This window comes from Mesocricetus auratus, unplaced genomic scaffold (genome assembly GCF_017639785.1).
Source record: "Mesocricetus auratus isolate SY011 unplaced genomic scaffold, BCM_Maur_2.0 Super-Scaffold_100691, whole genome shotgun sequence".
Lineage (NCBI taxonomy): Eukaryota > Metazoa > Chordata > Mammalia > Rodentia > Cricetidae > Mesocricetus > Mesocricetus auratus.
Window position 1 is genome coordinate 15,704,373 of NW_024429267.1, and position 27,233 is coordinate 15,731,605.

The 27,233-nt window shown below is 37.3% G+C and overlaps 1 protein-coding gene across 1 annotated transcript in view; it reads right to left on the reverse strand.

The window, feature by feature from the left end:
- The window catches only part of Gfral (GDNF family receptor alpha like), a 54,393-nt gene extending 28,555 nt beyond the window's left edge, over positions 1-25,838 (reverse strand). Inside the window, exons 1-4 of the mRNA XM_040739632.1 lie at positions 25,817-25,838; positions 20,735-20,869; positions 16,736-16,888; positions 3,752-3,805 (exon numbers count right to left, since the gene is read on the reverse strand). Of these exons, the coding sequence (XP_040595566.1) occupies positions 3,752-3,805; positions 16,736-16,888; positions 20,735-20,869; positions 25,817-25,838 (364 nt within the window). The remainder of the gene's footprint in view (positions 1-3,751; positions 3,806-16,735; positions 16,889-20,734; positions 20,870-25,816) is intronic.
- Between the last annotated feature and the right edge of the window lie 1,395 nt (positions 25,839-27,233).

Sequence of the window (27,233 nt, forward strand, 5' to 3'; positions counted from 1 at the left end):
AAGTGTATCAGTGTGCTATGGTTTCTTTAAAGTTATAAATTTAGTGAGGCTTGAGGGGGCAATGTTTGAATCATCTTTCATCAATACTATGTGTTCTGATACAGATTGGTGGGGAATGGAGAGGACCAAAGTGAAGTTTTAGGGGGAAAATTCTCTGCCTCTAAGTTTCTTAAAAACAAGCAACAAATCTTCAGAAATAGAATTTGAACAATGTAACTTATTGTGAGCTCATGGTCATGAGTCAAAATCATTGTTCTGTCACAGTTAATTGGGCATCAATAAGAAAGTCTGAGCAAACAATGTGCAATTGCACCATTCCTGGGAAAGAAGAAATAAAAAAAAGAAATTAAAGACTTCCTAGAATTTTATGAGAATAAAGATACAACAAACACAAACTTATGTGACACTTTGAAAGCAGTGTTAAGAGGAAAGTTTATAGCACTAAGTGCCCACATGAAGAAACTGGAGAATAGTTACACTAGAGAATTAACAGCACAACTGAAAGTTCTAGAACAAAAGGAAGCAAATATACCCTGGAGGAGTAGACACCAAGAAAAAAATCAAACTGAGGGCTGAAATCAATAAAGTACAAACTAGGAAAACATTACAAATAATCAATGAAACAAAGAGTTGGTTCTTCGAGGAAATCAACAAGATAGACAAACCTTTATCTAAACTTACCAAACGGCAGAGTATGCTAATTGAAAAAATCAGAAATGAAAAGGGGGACATAACAGCAGACACTGAGGAAATCCAGAGAATCTTATGTCATGCTTTGAACACAAGTACTCTACAAAATTCAAAAATCTAAAGGAAATGGACAATTTTCTGGATAGATATCACTTACCAAAATTAAATCAAGAATAGATAAGCAATTTAAATAGACTTATAACCCCTAATGAAATAGAAGCAGTCATCAAAAGTCTCTCAATCAAAAAAATGCCCAGGGTCTGATGATTTCAAAGCAGTATCATACTAGAAATTTTAAAAAGTGCTAATACTCAAATTGTTCCACACAATAGAAGCAAACAGGACATTGTCAAACTTTTTTTTTATGAGGCTACGATTACCTTGAAACCCAAGTCACACAAAGACACAAGTAACAAATAGAATTACAGACCAATATCCCTCAATTAATGCAAAAATATTGAACAAAATACTGGCAAATAGGATCCAAGAACACATTGGAAAAATCATCCACCATGATCAAATAGGCTTCATCCCAGGGATGCAGGGATGGTTCAGCATACAAAATTCCATCAGTGTAATCCACCATATAAACAAACTGAAAAATAAACATATGAACATCTCACTAGATGCTGAAAAGGTCTGTGACAAAATCCAACACCCCTTCATGATAAAGGTCTTGAAGTGATCAGGAATAACAGGAACATACCTAAACATGATAAAAGCAATATACAGCAAACCAACAGCCAACATCAAACTAAATGGAGAGAAACTCAATGTGATTCCTCTAAAATCAGGAACAAGACAAGGTTGTCCACTCTCTCCATATCTCTTTAATATTGTACTTGAAGTTCTAGCTAGAGTAATAAGACAACAAAAGCAAATTAAGGGGATACAAATTGGAAAGGAAGAAGTCAAACTTTTACTATTTACAGATGATATGATAGTTTACATAAGTGACCTGAAAAACTCTAACAGGGAACTCCTACAGCTGATAAACACCTTTAGCAAAATGGCATAACTGAATGCTGGCATGTAGAAGAATGTCTATCATCATGCACAAAACTTAAGTCCAAATGGATCAAAGACCTCAGCATAATAACTCCAGCCACACTGAAACTTTAGGAGGCAAAGTGGAAGTTATCCTTGACCGAATTGATACAGGAGACTGCTTCCTGAATGTAACACTAGTAGCACTGACATTGAGATCGACAATGAATAAATGGGACCTCCTGAAACTGTGAAGCTTCTGTAAGGCAAAGGACACAGTCAGCAAAACAAAATGGCAGCCCACATAATGGGAAAATATCTTCACCAAGCCCACATCTGACAGAGGGCTGATTTCAAAAATATACAAAGAACTCAAGAAGCTAGCCACCAAACCACCAAACAATCCAATTAAAAAGTGGGGTACAGAACTAAGTAGAGAATTCTCAATATAGGAATCTAAAGTGACTGAAAGACACTTAAGAAAGTACTCAGCATCCTTAGGCATCAGGGAAATGCAACTCAAAACAACTCTGAGATACCATCATACACCAGCCAGAATGGCTAAAATCAAAAACATCAATGAAAGTCTATGCTGGAGAAGATGTAGAGAAAGAGGAACACTCCTCCATTGCTGGTGGGAGTGCAAATTGTATGACCACTTTGGAAATCACTATTGCGGTTTCTTAGGAAAATGGGAATCAGTCTACCCCATGATCCAGCAATTCCTCTCCTGGTCATATACTCAAAGAATGCACATTCATACAACAAGGACATACGTTCAACTATGTTCATAGCAGCATTGTTTGTAATAGCCACAACCTGGAAGCAACGAATGCCCCTCACCTGAAGAATAGATAGAGAAAATGTGGTACATTTACACAATGGAGTACTACTCAGTGGAAAAAATTACAATGGAATCTTGAAATTTGGAGGCAAATGGATAGCACTAGAAGAAACCATCTTGAGTGAGGTAACCCAGTCACAAAAAGACAAACATGGTATGTACTCACTCATATATGAATTTTAGACATAGAGCAATGAATTACCAGCCTACAATCCACACTGCCAGAGGAGCTAGGAAACAAAGAGGACCCCAAGAGAAGAATGCATGGTTCCCTGAAGGAAAGAGGGGGAAAGAACCCCTGAGCAAACTGGGAGCAAAGCTGGGGAACTAGCATTGGACAGAACTATGCCCTCTGGATGTAGGTGCCTGTTGGGAGGCCAAGGCAGTCTATGGAACCTCTAACAGTGAAGCCAGCGTTTATCCCAAGAGCACAAATGGACTTTGTGAGCATATTCCCTATGGAGGGACTATTGCAGCCCAGATATGGGAAGGAGGGCCTGGGACTTCCCCCAAATAGTGTGATGAATTTTGATGATCCCTCATGGAGGGCTTCTCTATGCGTGGGGAGTTGGTGTGGAGTGAGTTGGGGGGTCGGTGGGGAGCATGGGAGGATGGGAGGGCAAGGAGATAGGGGAATGGATATGTAAATAAGAGTACTTCTAAAATAAATAAATAAATAAAAGAATCTGAACAAAGGTTTAACACAGTAATTGCTGCCTACAAAGATGCTCATATTCCGATGAATACATGTATATGGACTGTTACCTATGCCATCACTGCAGGCATACACAAAGCAGTCAGCTTGTATGATCAAAATATACTCAAAATTTACCAAACCTTTTGTTTCAATGCAAGAATACTTCTCAAAACATCTACAAATAGCTGGCAGATGGGCAAAACCGTTGCTTTCATAATCTTTGCTGGACAGAATGTTATTATTTTGTAGCACTTTTTTACTGCAAACTTTAAAGTTAACAAATTATTTTAGATCAGCATATCATTAAGAATCCTTATAGCAGGTCGGTGGTGGCACACGCCTTTAACCCCAGCACTTGGGAGGCAGAGGTTGGCAGATCTCTGTGAGTTTGGCTTGTCTCCAAAGCCACAGAGAAACCCTGTCTCAAAAAACCAAACAAACAAACAAACAAAAAGAGAATCCTGATAATAGTATTTAAATCATGTCATCCAGTTTTTATAATGTAGATAAAAATGATAGTTTATATACATTACCATGATGTAAATTAGTCAGATCCCATTTGTATTTATTATCCTTTTTCATGTTATCTAGAAAGAAAAGAAGAAGCTTTTTTGCTACTGAACTGTTTTCAAAATTTCCTGGAGGCTATGAATGCATAGTCAACTAAATATTTACAAACTTGTATAACATTTATTTAAACCCTTGATATTTAAAATTATTGAGAGATAGATGAAGGAAAACCATGCAAGTAAATTGAAAAAGGCTTGTTTTGTGGATTAAGTTACTAGAAAATATAAGTTAATCCTAATGAGTAGACCATGTAAATAATGAAGCAAAAAAATCTGAGGGAAAAAAACAGAGGGAATAGTTTCTGAACAAAAGAAAGGTAGAGAGAAGGCAAAATAAAGTAAAGGAAAAGAAATTTCCATACCAACAGGATGATAAATCAGGTAGAAATACAATTTTAAAATTATTTCCACGTCTGTTTATCTTAAACTCTAAGAATTTTAGGATTCATAAAGGTAGAATTAGAAATTTTCCTTGACGGAATCTTCTACTCCACAAGCATTAGTTCGGTTTCGTCTGGGTACCAGGTGGCATGATTGAGAATAGAAGTATACCATACACATCGCTGATACCCCCATGTCTTCCTAGAAAATAAACACCACTAAAGCCAACACAAAGTACAAATGAAATAATAGACTTGTGCAAATGATGTTAAGGAAAGCAATATGAACAGAATTTCATTTTAAAACATTTAATTAATGACTTATTTTGCAATTGTTACTAAGACATCAAGTTCTTTCTTATGCAAACATCTTCTAATGACTGAACTTGTTCTTGTTGGCCTGTCTGTACTCCTTGATCATCGGTCTACTGAAGCAACAATTGTACTACCATAGGCATGTTCTTCTCAGTGCTGTGTGTCTGAACCTCCTCAGACTCTGTACTGTCCTAGCTGTTGTTACTGGATAATTTTATTTTTCTGTCAGTCAGGTGAAGAATCATCATTTCTTCTGGGATCCAACCTCCTGTCTTTCTGAGGAAATGCTAACTTCTATTGCCATGGTACTAAAATTAAAATAAAATTAATTTTATTTAATTCCCATATTAAAGTCCAAAAATGGAAAAACAAACAAACAAAAACCAGATTTCATTGTGTCATACAGATTTTCTAAAGTACAAACATGGACATACAATACAGATAAACACTACTATTTGGACAAACTGACAAGTTTGTGCTATAAACTAAAACATATTCAAGAAACCACCCTTGACTCATCAATTTCTAAGCCCTTTGTTGTTATGGACTGAATTTCTATGCTCTCTTTTTTCAAACATAAATGTTAAAGCTCCAACCCCAAGTGTATGTGTGTGTGTGTGTGTGGATATGGTGTTTTTAAGGAATCTGTGAGGGACAAATAATGTCATAATAGTGGGACACTGGGTCTGATTGGGTGGCTTACTGTTCCTAGTAGAGTCACCATATGCCACTTCTGTCCTCTCCTATACCCATTCTTTAGCACACATTAAGAAAGGATCATTTAAGGACATAGCAAGAGGCTAAGGAAGAAGGAAGAAGACCCCACTTGGCTATTTGGGCTTTCTCTTTCCAAACTATGATACATAAGGTTTCTTCCCTCCAGACCCATTTAGTCTATGGTGCTTTGTGCCCAGCCTGAAATAACAACCAACTCATTGTGTGAACAGTTATCATCCAAACAACAAAATATTTGCTTTTAGTAAAAGAAAAAAAGAACTTAATTTCAGATGTTATGCTAGTTTTGTATGTCCTGTGTACTGCAGTACAACAAAATGTCTGTATATTAGATGCAAAACTCATGTCATTTCAGATGTATGTTTTATTTGTATATGTACCTATGCATGTATTTTTCTAAGAGGATATTTTCAACAGTAGGTTCACTATTGAATGATAGCTAAAAGATAGTTTGTTCTGGGGTTAAACAGTTATGCACCAACCAGACCTGTACTTGAGTTATACAATCATATACAAACACATCAAAAACTACAAAGCATTCCTAAATTAGTGTCAGAATCACTCCCATTTGTCTTCTCTTCCTTAACTGAATAGTATGTGGAGCTAACTACTTTCAAATATTTGATTTAAATGTTATAATCTCATAAAATATGCTTATAATAAGTTAATAGATACATTTCTGTAAGATGATAAATAAAATTAATATAACAGAAAACTGCTTTTCTAATATTCAGTGTAAACCAGATCCTCAAGCTGAACTGAGAGAATCACCTGGGAAGGAGGGGGGTTTAGTGTACTGAAGCCTGGGTCTTCTCCAGCCTGCTTCCCTGCTTGGCTATGGAAGGCTGTTGACTTTCCGTGTGGAGTCAGGCAGGGTATTTTTATTGATTGTATAAACTTCTGCATTCTTCTCTTTTTGACCCACTTGTATCAACAGTTTGGGAATTTGGCATCGGCTCACCCTGCTACCATTTTGGTGTAAGACACCATAAACTTTTTTGTTGTTAATCTTGATTAGTCCAATGGCTTATTATCACTTATTATCATTATGAATGAATAATCTTCCTCCCAGTTTTCACCTTCTATTTAAATCTCATGTCCCTATGCCATACATGGAATCAAACATAAATTTCATACTTAGAACTTGAGATTATCATTTGGATATGTAGTAAACATTGCAGACTGCAGACTGGAAATGTACACATCTGGACCTGAATATCTCCCCTCCCCCCACTAATGCCTTTTATTCAAGGAACTGTGTAAGAAAGGAATGACAGTGGTGTTTTTGAAGTCAGTAACTCGAGAAACAAACAAACAAAAACCTTATGATCAACTTCATTCATTCCCATGTGATTCATGAATGTAAGCATATTCAGAATCTAATGGTTTTTTTATATTTGTCTGTCATCCAACATTAAAGTCTCATAGATGGCATGAGTACAGTTGAGTCAGAGCTCACCTTTAACTGGTGCTTTTTGAGGTATTGTGTTTACCCAAAAGTTTACTGACTTTCCTGGACCATCATCTCTCATATCCATTAGAGTTCGACAAGAGGAGGACAAAGTGTTAGTCCCTTGCCTTAATAGGAGAAAATTCTGCAAGTTCAGTATTGTGGACAAGCAACCAAGTTCTTCTGGCAATCACAATGCATTTCAGCATCTCTATCAGATCCTAGGTGTTCCTTCTCATGACTTTCTCTGCTAAGCGTTCATCTCAGTACTGTGCATGCAGACTGACTCCACAACCTGTTTCTCAGGAAAGTGAAGCAAGACACTCCTTTGAGAATGCAATAACTTAGAGAGAAGTCAGTTTTGTTTATTTGCTCTTTTACCTCAGGGTTGAGAACTTTTCTTGGGAAGGCATAGACACTAAATGAATGATTATTTCTTACCATGTTTTATCCGTTTCCCATTTTTTTTTGTAGTTTGTTTTTGTCTTTTTGAGACAGAATCTTACTATACAGCTCTGGCTTTCCTGAAACTCACTCTGTAGACAAGACTGACCTTGAATTCACAGAGACCTGCCTGCCTCTGCCTCTGCCTCTGCCTCCTGCCACTACACCCGACAGTTTCTTTAATTTTAAAATGTCTTTAAAAGATAGGAATCTTCTCCAGCGAAGGACAGATTTCCTTTTTTCACTACATATATCTAACACTTTTTAAGAATTCCCTAGGCATTTGTTCAATGAATAAGTGAATAATGTTGACAATATGCTAACAAATTAAGTCACATTGATTCATTCTTCCTGATACACTTCGTACACCATCAGTGTATGGAGATTTACAAGCACTTAATTTCCAAGAGAAATTCAATATTAACCTTCAAGGTAGCAAAGACAAATAGAGCCAGAAATTAAGTATTCTTTAGGTAAGTCGTTTTATCATTATGCTTAATCTTTCTAAATTATTCCTTTAAATACCAACCTGAAGCAATGTCCTCCTTGAGTCTATCTTGCTTGTCTTCACTGAAGGTGGGAATTTGATTGATTTGAGTGTCCTGTATGCAAATGTCTTCAAATAAACCTTTCCAAATTCGAATGCACTCTTCTTCCAAAGGGAAACGACACTGACAGTCCCACAAAACTGTCTCTCTCAGGTCCTCTCTCAGGGACACACACAATTGTTGACCACTAAGGGTGTGGCATTGTGCTGTTCCCTTGCCACAGGCTTTCTTAAAGTTCTCATGGAGCAGAAAGCAGTGCTCAGATTCCATGCAGGCCTCTGCTGCTGCGACACAGTTATCCTTCCTTTCGGCCATTAAGTATGTATCTTCCCTCTGCAACCCTCCTGTGACATTGGACCGTGGTATCAAAACAGGGGATAGTGTTGACTCCTCTGTGAGGGAAGTCAAAGAATGATTTAAGAATAAGCCCATTTACTCTTTATGTGCCCACAAACTGTTGAATGACTTTTTATGAATATAGACACGCTTTATAGAATATTTCAATATCTTCAAAAACATTGGAAAATTATTTTAAGGCATCTGTTTCAAATATCTGAAAGTTAGGACAATTGACACATAAGAATTCAATTGCAGATATTAGTACTGAATTTCTCTTGGAGATATTTTGATTAATTAAAATATGTAAATTTAATACATCGTTTCCCATATAAATTTCACTTCCTTCTGGAAATGTCCCTTTGCTGAAAGTTATCTTAGATATTTTCTTATTTCTTTTATACTCTTTAACATGTTTTCGATCCTAATTACCTTAGCTCCCCATACAATTTAATTTCACACACATTTATCCATTCACACACATGCACATGGAATAAGAAAAGATAAACTAAAATATATACATATTTGCAATTTGTATTTTGCTTTTACACATAACAAAGTAATTTTTTTCCATACTCAAAGAGCAATTTTCACCCCTTGGAGACTCTCCTGTATGTAGAGCCAATAACCCATGTGACTTTCATTCCTTAGAAAGAAGATAAGAAATACAATTTCATTAGAAAGCTCTGAGTTCCTTAGCATGGGCTTTTGGGTCTGTTTCTAAAACATTTGTCTTCTTCTGAGGTACTTCAGATGACCTCCACAGTGAGCAACACAGGGACATTCACATTCCTTCAGGGTCTTTTTTTAGTGGATTATGATGCCCTTATTTATTTTTTAAGTTTTTTTATTGGTTTTATAACATAAGTCTTCCTCACAGTTTCATTTTCAAATAATTTGTATGTATGTGAAATAACTAACTTCATATAACTAACCATATAACTAACTTCATGCTATGAAAATGTTTACTTACAATCAACTTACGGGGCCACTATAAAAACTTGGCCATAGTTATAACTCTGGAATATGTTTTGAAACACGCACTCATTGTAGCATTCAAGTATTTTTCAAATAAGAGCTCACCATAAATTGCTGTAAGTCAGATTCTGTAATAAGAAAATTGACTATGTTAGCTGGCAAGTCCAGGCATGCATTGTGAAGTATATGTAAATGAGGCAGTCCTCATGTATTTAGTTTCTCTTATATTGCTCATTAATATTTTCTAATAAGCTTTACATCTACCTAAGTATCAGTCTGCCTTACACTATGTATCAGCTGTAACTATATGTATATAAAATAAGTCAGAATACATTACATAATATCTGTTTGACAGTTAGCTACTAAATAGCTTTACTCAGCTTAATGTCCGTTGCACCAGGAATTATAATATATCTACCTATATTAACTGAATCTATTTTATAAATAAACATGACTTAGATGTTCAAACTTTATTTGAGAAATTAAGTGTTTATACAATATACTTTTATAATAGTATGTTATGCTTCAGGTACTATTCTGGAAACTTTGGCATAATCAAAAACATTCAAACTTAAACATGTAGGTTTATATATGCTGGGGAGTATTTTAGAAATGTCAAGGAAAGAGGAAGAGTTTTTTTTCTGCAGTGTGATCAAAGGGTTTGTAGAGAGTTTTGGGACTGGAGTAGAACAAACAATGAGATTGAATCTATCATGTCTCTTTTTTCTGTAAGCCAAATTGTGGGTGCTCTTTGGAACTGCAACCCCCAAATAGTCCTTAATGAAATGCACTTGAGACCCCATTTAGATTTCCACCTCCAGGTCATCAGATAAAACGGTTCTGTTGTCTGGGTTATTCATATTTCACATTGCAATATTTAATTAATTTCTATTCTGTGAAATTTTTATGTGAAATGACTTCAACCTCTGTGAATTTGTCTGTACTTGTTAACTGGTGAAATTTTGTGAAAATGACATGAGGATGGCCAGTAAGAGTTTACTGTCTTGGGAAAAAATTGAGTCGCTATTTGAATAAATATTTCAAATGATTGTAACTCACTCTAAGTTCACCCTAAAGCTAAGGAAGACACACATTACCAAAATAATATCATTCCCATACCCTGGACTTCTCACATCTATAACAGTTGACTATTTTCTCTGTCTTCTTTTTTTCTGGGTTTTGACATTAGATAATTTGTAGGTTTTTCCCTGTTGCTAGAAGAAAATGGTATGAATGGTAGGAAAGAACTTGTAGAGAGGAGGGTGCTAAGGGGAAGAAAGGAAGATTGATTAGAGAGGGTGAATGTTACAGTAGTCACAATGTGCTTGTGCTACACAGCTTTTCATCAACTTGACAGCTTTTGGGTTCTTTAATTAGATTATTCTAATGTTATTCTTCATGATTTTTTATGTGCTTTCATAATCATTTCTAAGTGGTCACCAAGGCCTTGGGATTATAATTCATAGTATGTCCACGGAAGTATATCTTATAATTTCAGGACTACTGTGTTATGTTGAAAATGTGTCATCTACCATTAAGTTAGACATGGATGATCCCTCACTTTGTTTTTCAGTCTCTTCTAATCCCTAGAAGTAACTTAAAGGCCAGTTATGCATCTTTCTGTTTAAAATGTATAACACGTCCTGCCACGGCGGCTTCCATCCTGGCGCAACAGGAGCCAAGGTACCCTAGTTTCCTGCTCCACCCACGGAACTAGGACTAGACCAGCTGCCTGTGATTGTGGGTCTATGGCTGCTGTGTCTTCCATTCCAGCGGTGGGAGCCAACGCTCCCTAGTCTCTTGTTCCACGCATGGGTCAAGGTAAACCAGGGCCCAAACCAGCGGCCTGAAGGTGCTAGGGGACTGCCACTGTGTCTTCCATCCTGGGGTGGGAACCAATGCACCATAGTCTCCTGCTCCACCCATTGAAGACTTCCTAGAATTCAACGAGAATGAAGACAGAATATACCCAAACTTATGGGACACTTTGAAAGCAGTGCTACAAGGGATATTCATAGCACTAAGTGCCCACATGAAGAAACTGGTGAATAGTCACACTAGAGAATTAACAGCACAACTGAAAGCTCCAGAACAAAAGGAAGCAAACTCACATCAGAGGAGCAGACGCCAGGAAATAATTAAATTAAGAGCTGAAATCAATAAAGTAGAAACTAGGAAAATGATACAAAGAAGCAATGTAACAAAGAGTTGGCTCTTTGAGAAAATCAAAAAGATAGACAAACCTTTAGCCAAACTTACCAAACGGCAGAGTATGAACACGCAAATTATCAAAATCAGAAATGAAAAGGGAGACATCACAACAGACAGTGAGGAAATCCAGAGAATCATCAGGTCATATTTTGAAAAGCTGTACTCCACAAATGTTGAAAATTGAAAGGAAATGGACAATTTTCTCGATAAATATCAATTACCAAAAAAAAATCAATAACAGATAAGCAATTTAAATAGTCCTATAACACCTAAGGAAATAGAAACAATCATCAAAATTCTCCCAAGCAAAAAAATCCCAGGGCCAGATGGCTTCAGTGCAGAATTTTACCAGAAATTCAAATAACAGGTTATACCAATTCTCCTCAAAGTATTCCACACAATAGAAACAACAGGGTCTTTGCCAAATCTTTTTACAAGGATTCAATAACATTGATACACATGTCACACAGACACACAGCTAAGAAAGAGAACTTCAGACCAACATCCCTCATGAACATTGATGCAAAAATACTCAATAAAATACTGGAAACTCATCAGAAAACTCATCCACCATGATCAAGTAGGCTTCATTCCAGGGATGCAGGGATGGTTCAACATATGAAAATCCATCAATGCAATCCACCATATAAACAAGCTGAGAAACAAAAATCACATGATCATCTCACTAGATGCTGAAAAAGCCTTTGACAAAATCCAACACCCCTTCATGATAAAGGTCTTGGAGAGATCTGGGATAACAGGAACATACCTAAACATCATAAAAGCTATATACAGCAAACCAACAACCAACATCAAACTGAATGGAGAGAAACTCACGGCAATTCCTCTAAAATCAGGAACAAGGCAAGGCTGTCCTCTCTCCCCATACCTCTTCTATATTGTACTTGAAGTTCTAACTAGAGCAATAAGACAACAAAAGGAGATCAAGGAGACATGAATTGCAGATGATATGAGTTTACATAAGTGACCCAAAAAACTCTACCAGCGAACTCTTACAGCTGATTAACACCTTCAGCAAAGTGGCAGGCTACAAGATCAACTCAAGAAAATCAGCCCTACTATATACAGACAATAAAAGGGTCGAGAAAGAAATCAGAGAAATATCACCCTTTACAATTGCCACAAACAACATAAAATACCTTGCAGTAATGCTAACCAAACAAGTGAAAAACCTGTATCGCAAGAACTTTGAGTCTTTACAGAAAGAAATTAAAGAAGACACCAGAAAATGGAAAAATCTCCTATGCTCTTGGATCAGTAGGATCAATGTAGTAAAAATGGCAATTCTGCCAGAAGCAATCTATAGACTCAATGTAATCCGCATCAAAATCCCAGTACAATTCTTCATAGACCTTGAAAGAACAATTCTCAACTTTATGTGGAAAAACAAAAAACCCAGGATAGCCAAGAAAACACTGCTCAGCAAAGCAACCTCTGGAGGCATCACCATCCTGACTTCAAGCTCTATTACGGAGCTATAGTCCTGAAAACAGCTAGATATTGGCACAAAAATAGACAGGTAGAGCAATGGAATCAAATTGAAAACCCTGAGCTTAATCCACAAACCTATGAACAGCTGGTTTTTGACAAAGAAGCTAAAATTATATAATGGAAAAAAGGTAGCATCTTCAACAAATGGTGCTGGCATAACTGGATATTGGCATGTAGAAAACTGCAGATAGATCCATGTCTATTGCCATGTACAAAACTTAAGTATAAATGGATCAAAGACCTCAACATAAATCCAGCCACGCTGAATATGTTAGATGAGAAAGTGGGAGTTACCCTTGAACGAATTGGTACAGGAGACTATTTCCTGAACATAACACTAGTAGCACAAACACTGAGATCGACAATTAATAAATGGGACCTCTTGAAACTGAGAAGCTTCTGTAAGGCAAAGGACACTGCCAGCAAGACGAAAAGGCACCCCTACAGATTGGGAAAAGTAATTCACTAACCCCACATCTGACAGAGGGCTGATCTCCAAAATTTACAAAGAACTCAAGAAGCAAGTCTCCAAAACACCAAAGGATCCAATTAAACAGTGGGGGACTGAACTAAACAGAGAATTCTCAATAGAGACACTTAAGAAAGTGCTCAACATCCTTAGCCATCTGGGAAATGCAAATCAAAACAACTCTGAGATATCATCTTACTCCTGTCAGAATGGCTAAAATAAAAAACACCAATGACCGTTTATGCTGGAGAGGATGTGGAGAGAGGGGCACACCACTGCTGGTGTGAGTGCAAACTTGTACAGCTACTTTGGAAATTAGTATGGAGATTCCTCAGGAAAATGGGACTCAGTCTATCACAAGACCTAGCAATTCCACTTTTAGGCATATACCCAAAAGATGCCAAATTACACAACAAGAACATCTGTTCCACTATGTTCATAGCAGCATTATATGTAATAGCTAGATCCTGGAAGCAACGTAGATGCTCTATAACTGAAGAGTGGATAGAGAAAATGTAGTACATTTCCACAATGGAGTACTGCTCAGTGGAAAAAAAAACAATGTAATCCTGAAATTTGCAGGCAAATGAATGGCACTAGAAGAAACCATCCTGAGTGAGGTAACCCAGTCACAAAAAGACAAACATGGTATGTACTCACTCATGTATGGATTTTAGATATGGATCAGGGGAATGTCAGCCTACAATTCCAGTGCCAGTGAGTCTGGGAAACAGGGAGGTTCCCAAGAGAGATGAATGATACCTCAGAGAAGTGGAAAGAGGCAAGATCTCCTGAGCAGATTGGGAACATTGGGGGAGGGGAGAAGGAACCTGGAAAAAGAGTGGGGGATAAGAGGAGGGGAAAAGAAGGCATGGGAGAGCAGGAAGGTTGAGTCCAAGTAGGAATGAAGGAGAGCAGGATGAGAGATACCATAATAGATGGAGTAATTATAGGATTGAGGAGACAGCTGACACTAGTGAGATTTCCAGAGATCTACAAGGATAACACCAACTGGCAAAGCAATAGTGGAGAGACTACATTAATAGCCCCTTCTTGATGATAAGGTTGATGACTCCCTTATATGCCATCCTAGAACCTTCATCCAGTGACTGATGGAAGCAGAGACAGATACCCACAGCTAAATACTGAACTGAACTCCTGGAACCCAGTGACAGAGATGTAGGAGTGATGAACAGAGGAGTCAAGACCATGTTGGTGAATCTCACAAAGACAGCTGACAGGACAAGGGGGAGCTCTTGAACCCCAGACTCATGGCTGAGGGGCCATGAATGTAGTGTCAGTGAGGTGGCCTCAGAAATCTCTGGGCATTGTGTAGTAGTTCAGTATTTATCCTTTATCTTTGGCATACAAATGGACTTAGGGTGTCCATCCTACAATGAGGGGTGCTCTCTCAGCCTGGACTCTTGGGGCAGAGGGCCTAGGCCCTGCCCTGAACGAAATGACAGACTCTGGGGATCCCCCATGGAAGGCCTCCCTTTACAGAGTGAGGATTGCGGTGGGGGGGCTGGGGAGCCTGGTGGGGGTAGGGGAGGAAGGTAGGGAGGGGATCTTGGATTGACATGTGAAGTATTCATGTTTCTAATTTAAATAAAAGCAAATACTGAGGGAAAAATGTATAACAGCTCCTCACGGTAAAGCATCAAGTCTAGTCTCTTTAGAAAGGCAAGGCCAACCTCCCAGATTTATAACATTTGGTTTCTTTCTCACATCATCTTGAGATGCTTCTCTGTCTTACAATGCAGCACAACACAGGATATATTGTTCCTCAAACGGTTGTTGCTTCATTTTATTGCCTCTGGTTGTAACATTTATTTCTTTTTCCCTCCCTAAGGAGCCTAGTTCACCTAACTGCTACCAGTTCTTTGAAGTGTTTGAAGTCACAACTATTTCCTCTGCTATGATGTCAAGTACTCTCTGTGCATGTGGATGGCTACATGACTATCATGTAGAACACAGCACACTGTACAAAGTGATACTTGGACATTTTTACTTTAATTAGGAATTGAGATAGTCTGAAATAGGTTCAGACCTTAGAATTAAACTAGAAATCAACAAGACAGGTTTCTCGGGAATCTCGGGTATCTGAGAACTAACAACCTTCTAAATGAACTATACATTAAAGGTGTAAAGAAGATAATTTGAAAGGACATTCAGGTGATCGCTTCTGCGAAGCGTTTCCTCAGGGCCAGCACACAGAGGCTGTAATTGAGGGGAGCGAAGATTACATCTCATGAGGACAGCTGAGCTTGGCAATGTGTAAGAGGATACCACATGGTACTGATTTTGAAGGCATGAAGCAGTCATGGAGAGCAGCTAAGGCTTGGCACCCTGTGGCTATGACGGAATCCTTTCAGAGAAACCAGGAGGCCATTTGTAAATGTTCAGCTTTTAAGTTGAAATGGATTGACTGGGTCATGGAGAGAAGCCGAGGTTTGTCACCAAGTACTAGGGGGTGAAAATCCCTTCTGAGAGACCAAAAGGCTATTTATAGAGGTACAGCGTATTAGAGATGCTAGGACCAAGGGATGTCCACCAAAGACAGCAGTATGTTTGGAGTAAGCCTGCAAGATGAGCTGTGCGTTTGTTTTTCCATGTTACTCTTCATGTCTTCTATCTCTATAGATCTCTGTAATATAGTACTCTTAGTATTCTCTGGTTGTCATTTCAATCTCTGTAAAAGGTGTGTGTGTGGTGGTAGTAGTAGTAGTAGTAGTAGTAGTAGTAGTAGAAGTAGTAGTAGTAGTAGTAGTAACAAAAGAATAAAGAAGAAGTAATAGTGTCTGGAGTGAGGCAATTGGTGGATCTTAGGAGAGGTCAGAGAAACCTATAGCAGGTAGATATAATCAAATTCATTGCAAACATTTATCAAAATTTCAAAGAATAAATATGATATATTTTAATTATAATAATAAAACATAATGCAAAATAAGAAAAAAATGCCTTTGCACTCAGTTTTACCTCATTTTATATGGAGTCTTGAATGAACTTGTTCTTTGATTATTTGTGTAATTCTTTTTTTCAAGAGAGAAAAAGCAGGGCACAATTGCAATCAGACCAAAGCAAAACCAAACTCTAACAGTGTAACTATTTCAGTGTCCCAGTGTGGGATTCATTCAGTCTTCTGACCTCCAACAGGCTTGGAAAACTCCACTTCTTTGGCCAAACAGAGAATGGAAGACAAACTAAAAATCTCATGCATGACATAGAAACTGGCCAATTCCATAACAATTAATCACACTGATTTATATATTTATATATCACATGATGAATTGTGCAGCTGTACTACTGTTTAAACCAGTAATTGAACAAAACAAGAGTATCAATTCTTTATATACTATTCTAGAATATAGAAAAGAAAGTACTTTCCAATTTAGTTTTAACAGCCAGCAATAGACATACAACAGAATTAATAACATAAGAAAATGTGCCATTACCCTGCTTGAACTCCTATCAATAAAATATTAGCAACTTAAATACTAAAGCAAATGAATGCACAGTGACTGAGGAGGATTTAGGTTTGAAATAAAGAGCTGATTCAGCAATTATTACCTGTCTGATTGATGCATTTTTTTCCAACAAGTTTGTTCACTGTACAGTAGAGGTCATCAATACAAAGACACTCTTTAAACTGGAAATATTTTTCCACCAAAGACTGGACACTCAGTTTACAATGCGATGAATTATTTATCTTGCAGGAATCACCTGGATTTCACAATCACATATAACAATGAAAATATTAATCTGAATACAAATTTTAGTTCTCTTTTCCAAAGAGCTTTTAATACATTAACCCAATACATTAATGAGTTTACTAAGATTATCTTGATTTGCTAAAGGATGTTCATCAAAGTGACTTTGTCTTCCAGATTTCTAACAGTTAACAGAAATACTATTGGCTATGCGATGCACTTTAATACATGTATATTAAGTTTGATATAGGACAGCACTCAAAGTCCCAGGTCCCTTGGTACTTAAGTTATCCAGAAAGCTCCAAAGAAGTCATATATTTTGTCCCCCAAACACTGAGTGAATCAGAATGAATTAGGATCTGTTGAATACACATAAATTCTGGACTCTGCTTTTAAGCAATCCATTATTGAGAGGTTTTGATATAAGAACATCTGAATCAAAGGTGGAGTTGCTAATGTAACTACTAAGAATTACTTCAATGCTTAGGAGTCACAAATAGCAAACAGAGAATAAAGAAACCTGACCAAACGTTCTAGGGTCAGCTTACTCATATTATTTTGGCCCCCTCATGCCTCCGGAGGGGGTTGTAATTTGCCTACTTATGCATCAGGCAAATGCCTACACTGAGCTACACATGAAACCTCAGGTTCATTTATTTATTTAATTTTTTAAATAAATTTTAATTAAAATATAAATACATTATTTCCCTTTTTCCTTCCTCAAACTCACCTCTCTCCTACTCTTTCAATGACCCCTACTCTCAAATTGCTAGTCTCTTCTTCTCTGATTATTATTCTTACTTAGATAGTTCGATAATTGATAGATAGATAGGTATGTACATATTTGCACAGATATATAAACACAACCTGATGAGTCTGTTATTATTGTTTGTGTGAATATGTTTTCAGGGCTGATCCTTTAGAGTGGACAATTAGGCCCCTCAACCCTAGGAGAGTAACTCTCCCTTTCTCAGCAGACATGAGTTGCTTGTAGTTCCTTGACCAGGGGAGTGATCCCCTGAGATTTTCCTCTTCCTCACTAGTGTGTCTATTGGTCTTGCCATTGTTCAAATCCTGTTTATACAGCCATTTCTATGACAGGCTGTTTCACAAGAAGACTTTGGAAGGTATTCATAAAGGTGCAGTAAGTGGCACTTACATGTTGGTGATATCCAGTAGTTTTCTAATTGGAATGAAGACCGACTCAACAGGAAAGAAATCATGCTGGCACTAGACATCTAGCCAACTTCTCCTGACTAATGAAATCATGGATCTCAGAAGAAAATCTACTACTATGACTTTGCCAGACCTACAATATTTTAATCATATCCTTATATCCAGAGATAAATGTGGCTATCAACTCTCATCAAAGAAGTTCTCCCTCCCTCTTTCTTTTAAGATTTACTTCATTTTATTTGGGTACCTGAGAGTTTTGACTCCATATATGTCTGTGCACAACATGCATGCCTGGTGCCAATGGAGAACAGAAGAGCGTATCAAATACACTGGAACTGGAAGTATAGACAACTGTGAGGTGCTATGAGGATATTTGGAATCTAACCTAGGTCCTCTGGAAAGTAGCCAGTGCTCTTAACTGCTGAGCCGTCTCTCTAGTCCTAAGGAGCTGCTTTTTGCAGTAAATAGATACCATCACAGAAAATCACAACTGGATACACTCCAGACACTAATAAATCTTGCAGATCCCAGTAGCCCCGGTGGATACACCTATATCGCAGTTCCTGCATATGGCTCAGAGAACATCATATGAGAGAGGGCAGAAAGACTGTAAGAACCAGAATACCAGAAAGTCTGTTGTAGAACAGTCTAGAAATGACTTTTTAAACAAAATGTGTATTTTTAGTGTTTACCCTCATAGAACGCTTCCCAAAATTCTTTAAATCTTTCTGTGTTTTAAGTGATGGTCTCCACACAGTGGAATGCCAATGTTTGCTGCTCAGTCGTTTCCAAGCTGATTTTACAGAGTAACTGGGGTGCAGTTTATTCGCAGTTAGCCTGTCACTTTAACTATTTTGTTGGTTCCTGTTGTAATCTAGTTTATTGTGCTTGTTACTCTAGCTATGTTAAAAATATTCAAGTAGTTCTGATTTTTTTAATGAAAAGTTAAAGTTCTCCTAAGGTTTAGAAAGCTTTTTATAAATAATGTGGAATAAGTAAGTCATTTATAATTACCAGTATTTCATTTTCTGGTAAGAAATCTAACCTACACTTTTTTTCATTGAAAAACTAATTGACATTTTCATTTGTATATTAGGGGATAGTTCTCTTTGCTTCATACATAAAATAATTACTCAGATATTATAATGTATTGCAAATGACTCAGATTTATTTGCTAACATAATAAATAACTTTTAATTCATGATATATTAACTGTAATATTTTAATACCACATTTAAAGTTGCCTTGTCAACATAACTAGGCATTTCATCGTCAAAACAAGTAAGACATTTTTATCATCTTCTGACCTCATCTTAAAATATTTTATTCTGAGAAAATGTGTGAGCACTGGATTAGAGAGTTGTAACTCTGCTATGGATGGAGATATTTCTCTTCTCTCTCCAGGGCATAGAAGTCCTCTGCAACATACTGTGGAACCCTGCTGGATGGAGACCCTGACATTGGTAGAATTGTAGGTCACTGCCTTTCACCTAGAACACTCTGGGTGGGGGTGAGATTCACTAGCAATATATTATCCAAATATTTGTTGGAAGGGTGGAGAAACATTATGTCATTGAATACATTTTTCACTCACTTTTTAAATTTCTTACTAAACTGAACACTTTTCCTGAAATGTTTAACTATAATAATCACAGTATAGAGGCAACAAAATTTGTCCTAGTGGCAGAACATAATTTTTAAAACAACTTTGGCATAACAACACCAAAGGAATGTTTCACTATATAGCTGGTCTCTCACAGCAGTCTACTTTTTAGCGAATGATAATGTACTCTCAGCAGTATTAACTCAGCTACCTGAGTGTTCTAATGACTTTTGCTACTGTTTTGCAAATACCAATCACTCAACAGCACCCTCCACAACAGCGACAAAGCAAGCAAACAATCAAAACACGGGGGCTATTAAGTGGCTTCCGTGGAATTCAGAGAGCAAATAATCCCATCACATTTGCCCAGAGGTTGAAAAATAGGAAATTCCTCTTAGCTCCCATCTGACACCTTTTGACTGGATGTGGCAAAGCCATGAATTCTGCCTTCCCCACTCTTGTCTAAAAAAAACTCTCAGACTCTGCACTCAGTGGTCCTGTTTCTCTGCATCCTCCAGATGCTGTGTGACCGGGTCTCTGGGTGCTAATCCTCACAACAGCAGAAGTCTGCTCTCAGAGTCTGAAGTAGACCAGAGTCTTTGTCTTTTATTTCCCTCTGCCCACTCAGTTTCTTACATTTTCTTGCAGTCACTACAATCTTTGCTGTAATCCCAAGCCTCCCTCCAAACATTTGCACTATACAACCCTTAAAACATATTTAATTTGTCCATGACAGTGTAGGAATAGAAAATAGTATACATAGTATATTATAAATGTACAAATAAAATTATAGTCATGTTCTGAGAAGTAGGCATATAATTATAGTATTCCGAGTGTGAGGGAAAAAATAATGATTTAAAATTGTACCAAGAACTACCTGCAGTTTCAACCTAAAGGCACATAAATAATAGTACAGTTTTGTAACTATGCTCACTGGATGAGTCAAGTGAGTTACAAGAATAAGTGAAGTATTTAAAGTAAAAATCATTTAGCTCCTAGGATTCTATAAGACAATATGAAATCTCCATGGATGTTGGTTAAAAGGACTCATTTGGATGGTCTTTTAATCCTGGGTTTTACCTGGAACAATGCAGGTATCTTCCATTGACCTCCATGACTGCTCACAGCCGTTTGTATCAATCAAGCATTGCTGCATTAAATGTGCACAGTCGATTGTCTGGGAAGATGGTTCATTTTCTGAGCTTAGCCTCGCAGCTTGAACAACAGCAACAACAAGAAAATAACGACATGTTGCAATGTTACAGTTTGGTGGCCATTTTCCTCAAAGTTAAGTTATTGATAGTGAAAGGCAAAATTGTGGTCAATACAATGTGACAGAACAATTAGGGTGCTGAAATGAAATTTCTTCCCCCTCCCCGCAGTTCTGTATTTCTTTCATTTAATTGTTTTAATTGTCATACAGTGTAACAGGTTTCACTGTGGCATTTTTATACATATGTGTCCTTGTATTTTAGTCTTATTTGGGGTTCCTCCCTTATCCTCTTCCTTCCTCCATGTGGTCCCTCTGTTTGATAAAAGTTTCAATACTCTTAAGTCATCAAGGAAGTACAAACACTAATTCATTGGTGTTGCATCTCACATCAGTCAGAATGGCTCTTGCCGAGAAGACAAATGCTGGTGAGAAATTGAAAACAGGCCCTCATTCACTGTTGGTGGAAGTGTAAACTGGTAATTATTGTGGAAATCAGTGTGGAGGATCCTCAAAAAAACTGAAAACAGACCAAACACTGGCATTCTTGGGTCTATACCCAAAGAATTCTAAGTCCACAAACCACAGAAATACTTACAGATCCAGGCTTGCTGCTGTGCTGCATAAGATTCTTAGACAAGATGTGTTATTTTCCTGTTCTTCAATCTCACCTTCCATTTCCTCCTCGACTGGTAACAATCTTATTACTTTTGTTTCATAAAAACCACTTCTAAAACCAGATTTCTTTTGATTTTTGTGTATGTGGACTTATGCACACATGTATGGATGCCCATGGAGATCAGAAGAGGGAGTTAGATCTCCTGGAGCTGGTTTTAAAGTGAATGTCAGCTGTCAAACATGGCATGGACAACCCAAGTTTATCCTCAGGAAGAGCAGCAAGCACTCTTAATGACTGATCCCTCTCCAGTCCCTAAACCATTTCTAAAAAAAATGTCTTTTATCACCCCTTAACAAGAAATGCAACTCCTTTTAAGACTTTGTCTCATCTGTCAGTGTCTTGTCGCTTTGATGACTTGTTTGCCTTAGAGCCTCCCTCTTCCTCTAGAAATGGTCTCTTCTAGGTCCCTGGGTGATTCGCCACCTTATGCCATCCGCTGAGAGCGAGGTATCCTCTTAGTGCTTAGTTAAAATGTATTTCCAGTTTAAGTCCTGTTTTTAGAACTTCCTTGGATTTACTTATACTCTTCAGGGAAAGTCCTTTCTCTCAGGGCTTGATGTAAAATATCTAGACTAAAGATTCTCTAATAGATAATTTAATCCAAATAGTTTCAATACCAAGCCTAGATAAAAAGCTGTTTCCTCTGTCAGCATGCCGTAGACAAGATTCCAGACTCAGATTAATTTAACGTTGTCCTCATTGTCGGTTCTGATGGTAAGCCACTGTACCTCATCAGCAATGGCACTGATAACACAGGCATCGAAACAGTTCATGAGAGATGTTTCTCAGCTTTATTGTCCCATATCGATCCCTGCAAAGTTTGTGCCTCTGCACGTTGAGTCATTGAACATCCTTCCCTGGTCAATTGCCTATCCTCTGGGTTTGTTTCACGCAGAGCAGTTCTTTATGTCACCTTATGTATGGAATATACTTTTAGTACTGCCGTTTCTTTGCTTAGTCTCTTTGGGTGGCTCTGCATAACACGGCTTTCACATTCCTTACCACATGCAACCCAGAGGTCTGAAAGCTTTCTGTAGCGCCCCTTTGAAGTTTACCCTCTGATCTCTAGTAAGCAAACAAATTCTTGTCCTCTGGGATAATTCTTTGTCCTTTAAAACTGATTACAAGCATGATCTATGTATTGGGAAAACTCTGAATTTTATACTTTCTTATTTTCTTCAACCAAAATGAGCAAACACCCATCTTTTGTCTCCCTGAGAACTTAGAAATCCCAAAAGTGTAGAATTTCTTGCCCTGCAATGTGTGCTCATGGGCTTGCCTACAACATTATGCTCTCTAGGTTGACTGGACAGGTAATAGAAGCCATTCAGAGTTGTATTCTCAATACACAGAAGTACTTTATGGGTGTCCAATTAGTATATGTTCATTTATATAAGTTTAGCTCTTAATCGATTAGGTCTATGTAAAAAACTAATAAGCCACCCAGATATTTGCAAGTTATTTTCAGGGAAGTTTCCTGAAAGCAATCAAGAAAATAGCAATCCTAATTTAGTGTATTTTACAATTGAATCAATTTCTTTTATCAAACATGCAAAATAGACACTTGCTTATTCAATAAATGGAAAAATAAGATAATCACAATTGAGTCAGAAATATGCACTACAAACTTTGTTTGAGCCTAGACTTTTAACTGTTTCAAAAGATGGGATTAACTGTGAATCACCTGTGACAATGCAGAGTTATAAGTTAAGTAAATTTCTTTTGTGTTACCTCTTTCCAATCCTTGTTTCCTAAGTATCCAAGAAAATTGACTGGGCCTATGTACTACTTCCTGAGTTTCTACACTAGAAGGTTAGGTCATGCGTTCAGCTCTGCAATAGTTTCCTATTTTCTTTTCTTTATAAAGGTTTTATTTTTTAATTAATTTTATCTTTATGAGTATTTTGCTGCATATACGATGTATGTGCACCATGTACAAGCCTGGTGCCTGCAGAGGCCAGAAGAGGCAACTGGATCTCTTAGAACTGGAGTTACAGATAGTTGTACGCTACCATGCTGGTGCTGGGAATCGAACCTGGGTCCTCTCAAGAGCAACAGGTGCTTTAAACCACTGATCTCTCCCCAAGCACCTCAGTTACAATTTTTTTGTTGAGCACTAGGTTGGAACATATAAACTTTCTGTTTTCTTCATGTGCTTGTGGACAAGCTTACCTAGTCAACCTGTACTCCAAGTTTGCAAACTCAAAATGCAAGATGGCTATTTTTCCACATAAATCCAAGGTTATTTGTACCAGTTCAGTTCTCCAAAGACTGTGAATTAAAGATTCATGGTTAAAGCTTAATTTATAAGGAAATGACATTTATTGCATTTATTGACTGTGATTATTTATTTTATCTTTTGATGCTTTGTTTGTTTGGAATACAGTGTCCCCCTATATAGCTTAGTCTTGCATTAAACTCAGTATATACCACAGGCTGGCATTAAAGTCATGATCCTGTTTTAGATTCCCCAGTGCTGGCACTGCAGTTATGTGCCTTCTTGTGACCAACTCACTTAGGAAATTCATATTTGACTGCATGTCACCCTCCCTAGGCCCTCAGTGTGGTGGTCCTGTGTAATCTCTTCCCCAAATGTATTTTACTTCCTTTTTCCTTTTCAAATTCTTGTTGAGTATTCCAATTGAATTTTATACCATTTTCTATACTTAGATGATGTACTTAATGAACTAACAAAATCATCTCAATGATTTGGCCCACATCAATCCTAAACACAGCTTTCTCTTTTCAGACTCTGCCTTACTTTTTCCTGGCTATGATTTATGACTTGATATTTGAAATGGAATTTTTCAACAAAATTCTACTGATGTTAGATGAAAAAAATTATGTTAAAACTAGTAAGACAAAGAATGCTGTAAAGTACATTACCCTTTTAAGGAAACTCACCATTTCCCCTATAGCTTTGGGCAACAGGAATTTGCTCCATCACAACATGTAATTGTATAATCCTGAACAAGAGCTAAGCTGTATGGGGAAATTTTCTGTCCTAATCATGTTAGGAATGATTTCCTTTTTCATACAGCTTGGGTTCTGTCTTAATTTGGAAATAAAACATGACAACAAATGACCATAGCCTTTTCAGCCAAAACCTTGAGGAAGATGTGATATGGTTTGTGTGATCTAGTACATTGCTACAAAAATTGAAACTCCTAGACTTATCTTTTTAACAAAAGTATAAATGCTAGAAAATAACAAAGAAATAAGGAAACATTATAGCAACGAGAAGAAGAAAAACCCTTCAACACAGGAATTTCCACAGAGACATTGAAAATGTGCAAAGGATCCTTTACTTCCTGGCTAATTTTCTTGGATTTGATTTATTTTGCTTCTCCTTTTCTTTTTAATGTAATTTCGAATAACCGACATTATTTTCTGGCTCTTATTTAGCCCCATTCATCAACAACTATAGCTAATAGTAAAGAAAATCCTGGTTTGTTTATTAATATTCAGTATGATTGCAATTATCCCGCATCCTGAAATCGATACATAGATGCTAAAATACCCTGAAGAAAATATTAACCTTCATCAATCTCGTATCTACCAAGTAGGTTTTTGTGGGCTTTGTCTCAAGAGGAAATTATTTGGACCAACCTCTTATAATGACTCAACACAAGAGAGTTGAGCCCACATTTTACCTGTGGCCATGAATGTCACTCATGAGGCAGAGCTTTTAATTCAGAGCTCAGCAGCTTTGCTCTCCTCAGCTGGTCCTGGTTATTATGGTTGAAAACTAGAGGGAGAGTTTGTGTTGATCTCTCTCTCTTCTCTCTCTCTCTCTCTCTCTCTCTCTCTCTCTCTCTCTCTCTCTCTCTCTCTCTTTCCATCCATCCTTCCCTTCCTCTCTCTACCTCCTCTTTCCTTCCCTCCATCTTCCCCCTCATCTGCTGTCAAAACTAAACAGATAAATAAAACTTTGCCATCCTTTAACTTGTAAGTATATACTGTACAGGTACCTTTTTCAAAGGTTCTTGCACATATGGAAACTCAATAGATCTTCAGAAATAGTTCAAAATCATTTGGACTGTTTTGCAGGAGTAGGAGCAATGTGATGAGTATTGCAATGCTCCTGCTTTGTATTTTCATAGACTTAGAAACAAGTGACTACAAGTAACACATTTCTCAAAATAACATCAAAGTACAAGTTAGTAACACAATTGGCATTTCTTACCATAAGCTTAGGCCAGATGGGGCAGCATTCAGTTTACAAAGAGTTAATACTGCAATAAATTCAGAACTAGCATCACAGTTCACTTACCCAGGAAAAAGAACACTATCATGTTGGACAACTTGAGCTGTTCACCTGGGAGAAAGGCAGAAGTGCTGACACCAACCAGCTTCCCAACTGAAACTTCCGGAATAAGCTTTCCGGTTCTGCTCTTGCTTCCTAAGAGCACCGCCAGCTAGAGTCAGTTTCTGATGTCACCATTTCCTCACCAATTTGTCTTTAGCTGTGAACTTTCCTAATTATATTCAAATTCAATTGTTCTCCTCTGTGTGTGAAACTAGGATATTATGCTTCCACGAAAGTGCGCAAACCAAATAACAGGGGAAATGATGCATTCTCTGCACATTTACTAAAATACTGACCTGTGCTTCCTGAATGTAGCAGTCTTCCAAGGCATTTGACCACGCTTATCCCCTATTCATGAATGTGTCTCATTAAGTCAATTTCTTGTAATTTCAGGATATAGAAAAGGAGCAACAGCATAAACAGACCAGGGAAATTATTGTAAATCCAAGTTACATTCAAATGTGAAACGGATATGTCTCATGTGTGCAAATGCTTCAGAACCAAAGAGGGCAAAAAATGATGCCGCTTCTGTGACATGCCCCCATTTCTTCAAAACCCTGGCACAGTGTGAAAACCAACTCCTTTCAGTAATGTAGAAATTCTCCACAGGAGGTTAACTATTTACCATATCTTCATCTTTCAGACTTAGATGCTGTCATTCCTCACTTTCATCTACAACTTCCCTGAAGTTCAATGAAACCAATTACCCTGATCCTTTTTTAAAATCTGTTTAGTAAATATAAAGTATTACCTTTGCTGAGAAATTAAAAAAACAGAGATAGGCAAATGAAAGGGGATCATCTGTGTTCCCACTGCTACATAATTTATTGTTTTCATTATAATCTGTTAATGTTCATTTTATATTACAAGAGAAATTAGATTTTATTTTCAGAATGCATACTGTTTACTAAACCCTATAACCGAAATTATAACATTATAAATTATCTCTGTAGATTTAAGTAAATGACTTAATATCAGACATTACTTCTCTGAAAATGGATTGATTGCATCATGGTTGTAAATCGTATTATGCCTGTATGCAAGTTTTGTATAATAGAAGACTGTAATGACAATATTACACCCAGTGATTTGTTTGATAGGGGAAATATAGTACCAAAAATTAATCTACTCTCTTTTTGAGTACATGAGTTAAATCAGAGGGGAAAATTCCCAATGATATACAAAATATAGCAGTGATTCTTGAGAGTAGTCTCCAGAATCAGCATACATAATTCACTGCAGTGTTTTGGGGGAGGCAATTGCAAAATTTTGCTGAGTTCCAGGGGAGAACAGACATAGACCCCACCTCCTGATGGAAAAGTACCAACACAACATTGGGAACATAGCATATGAAATGGGATATAACTTGGAGAGGTAATGA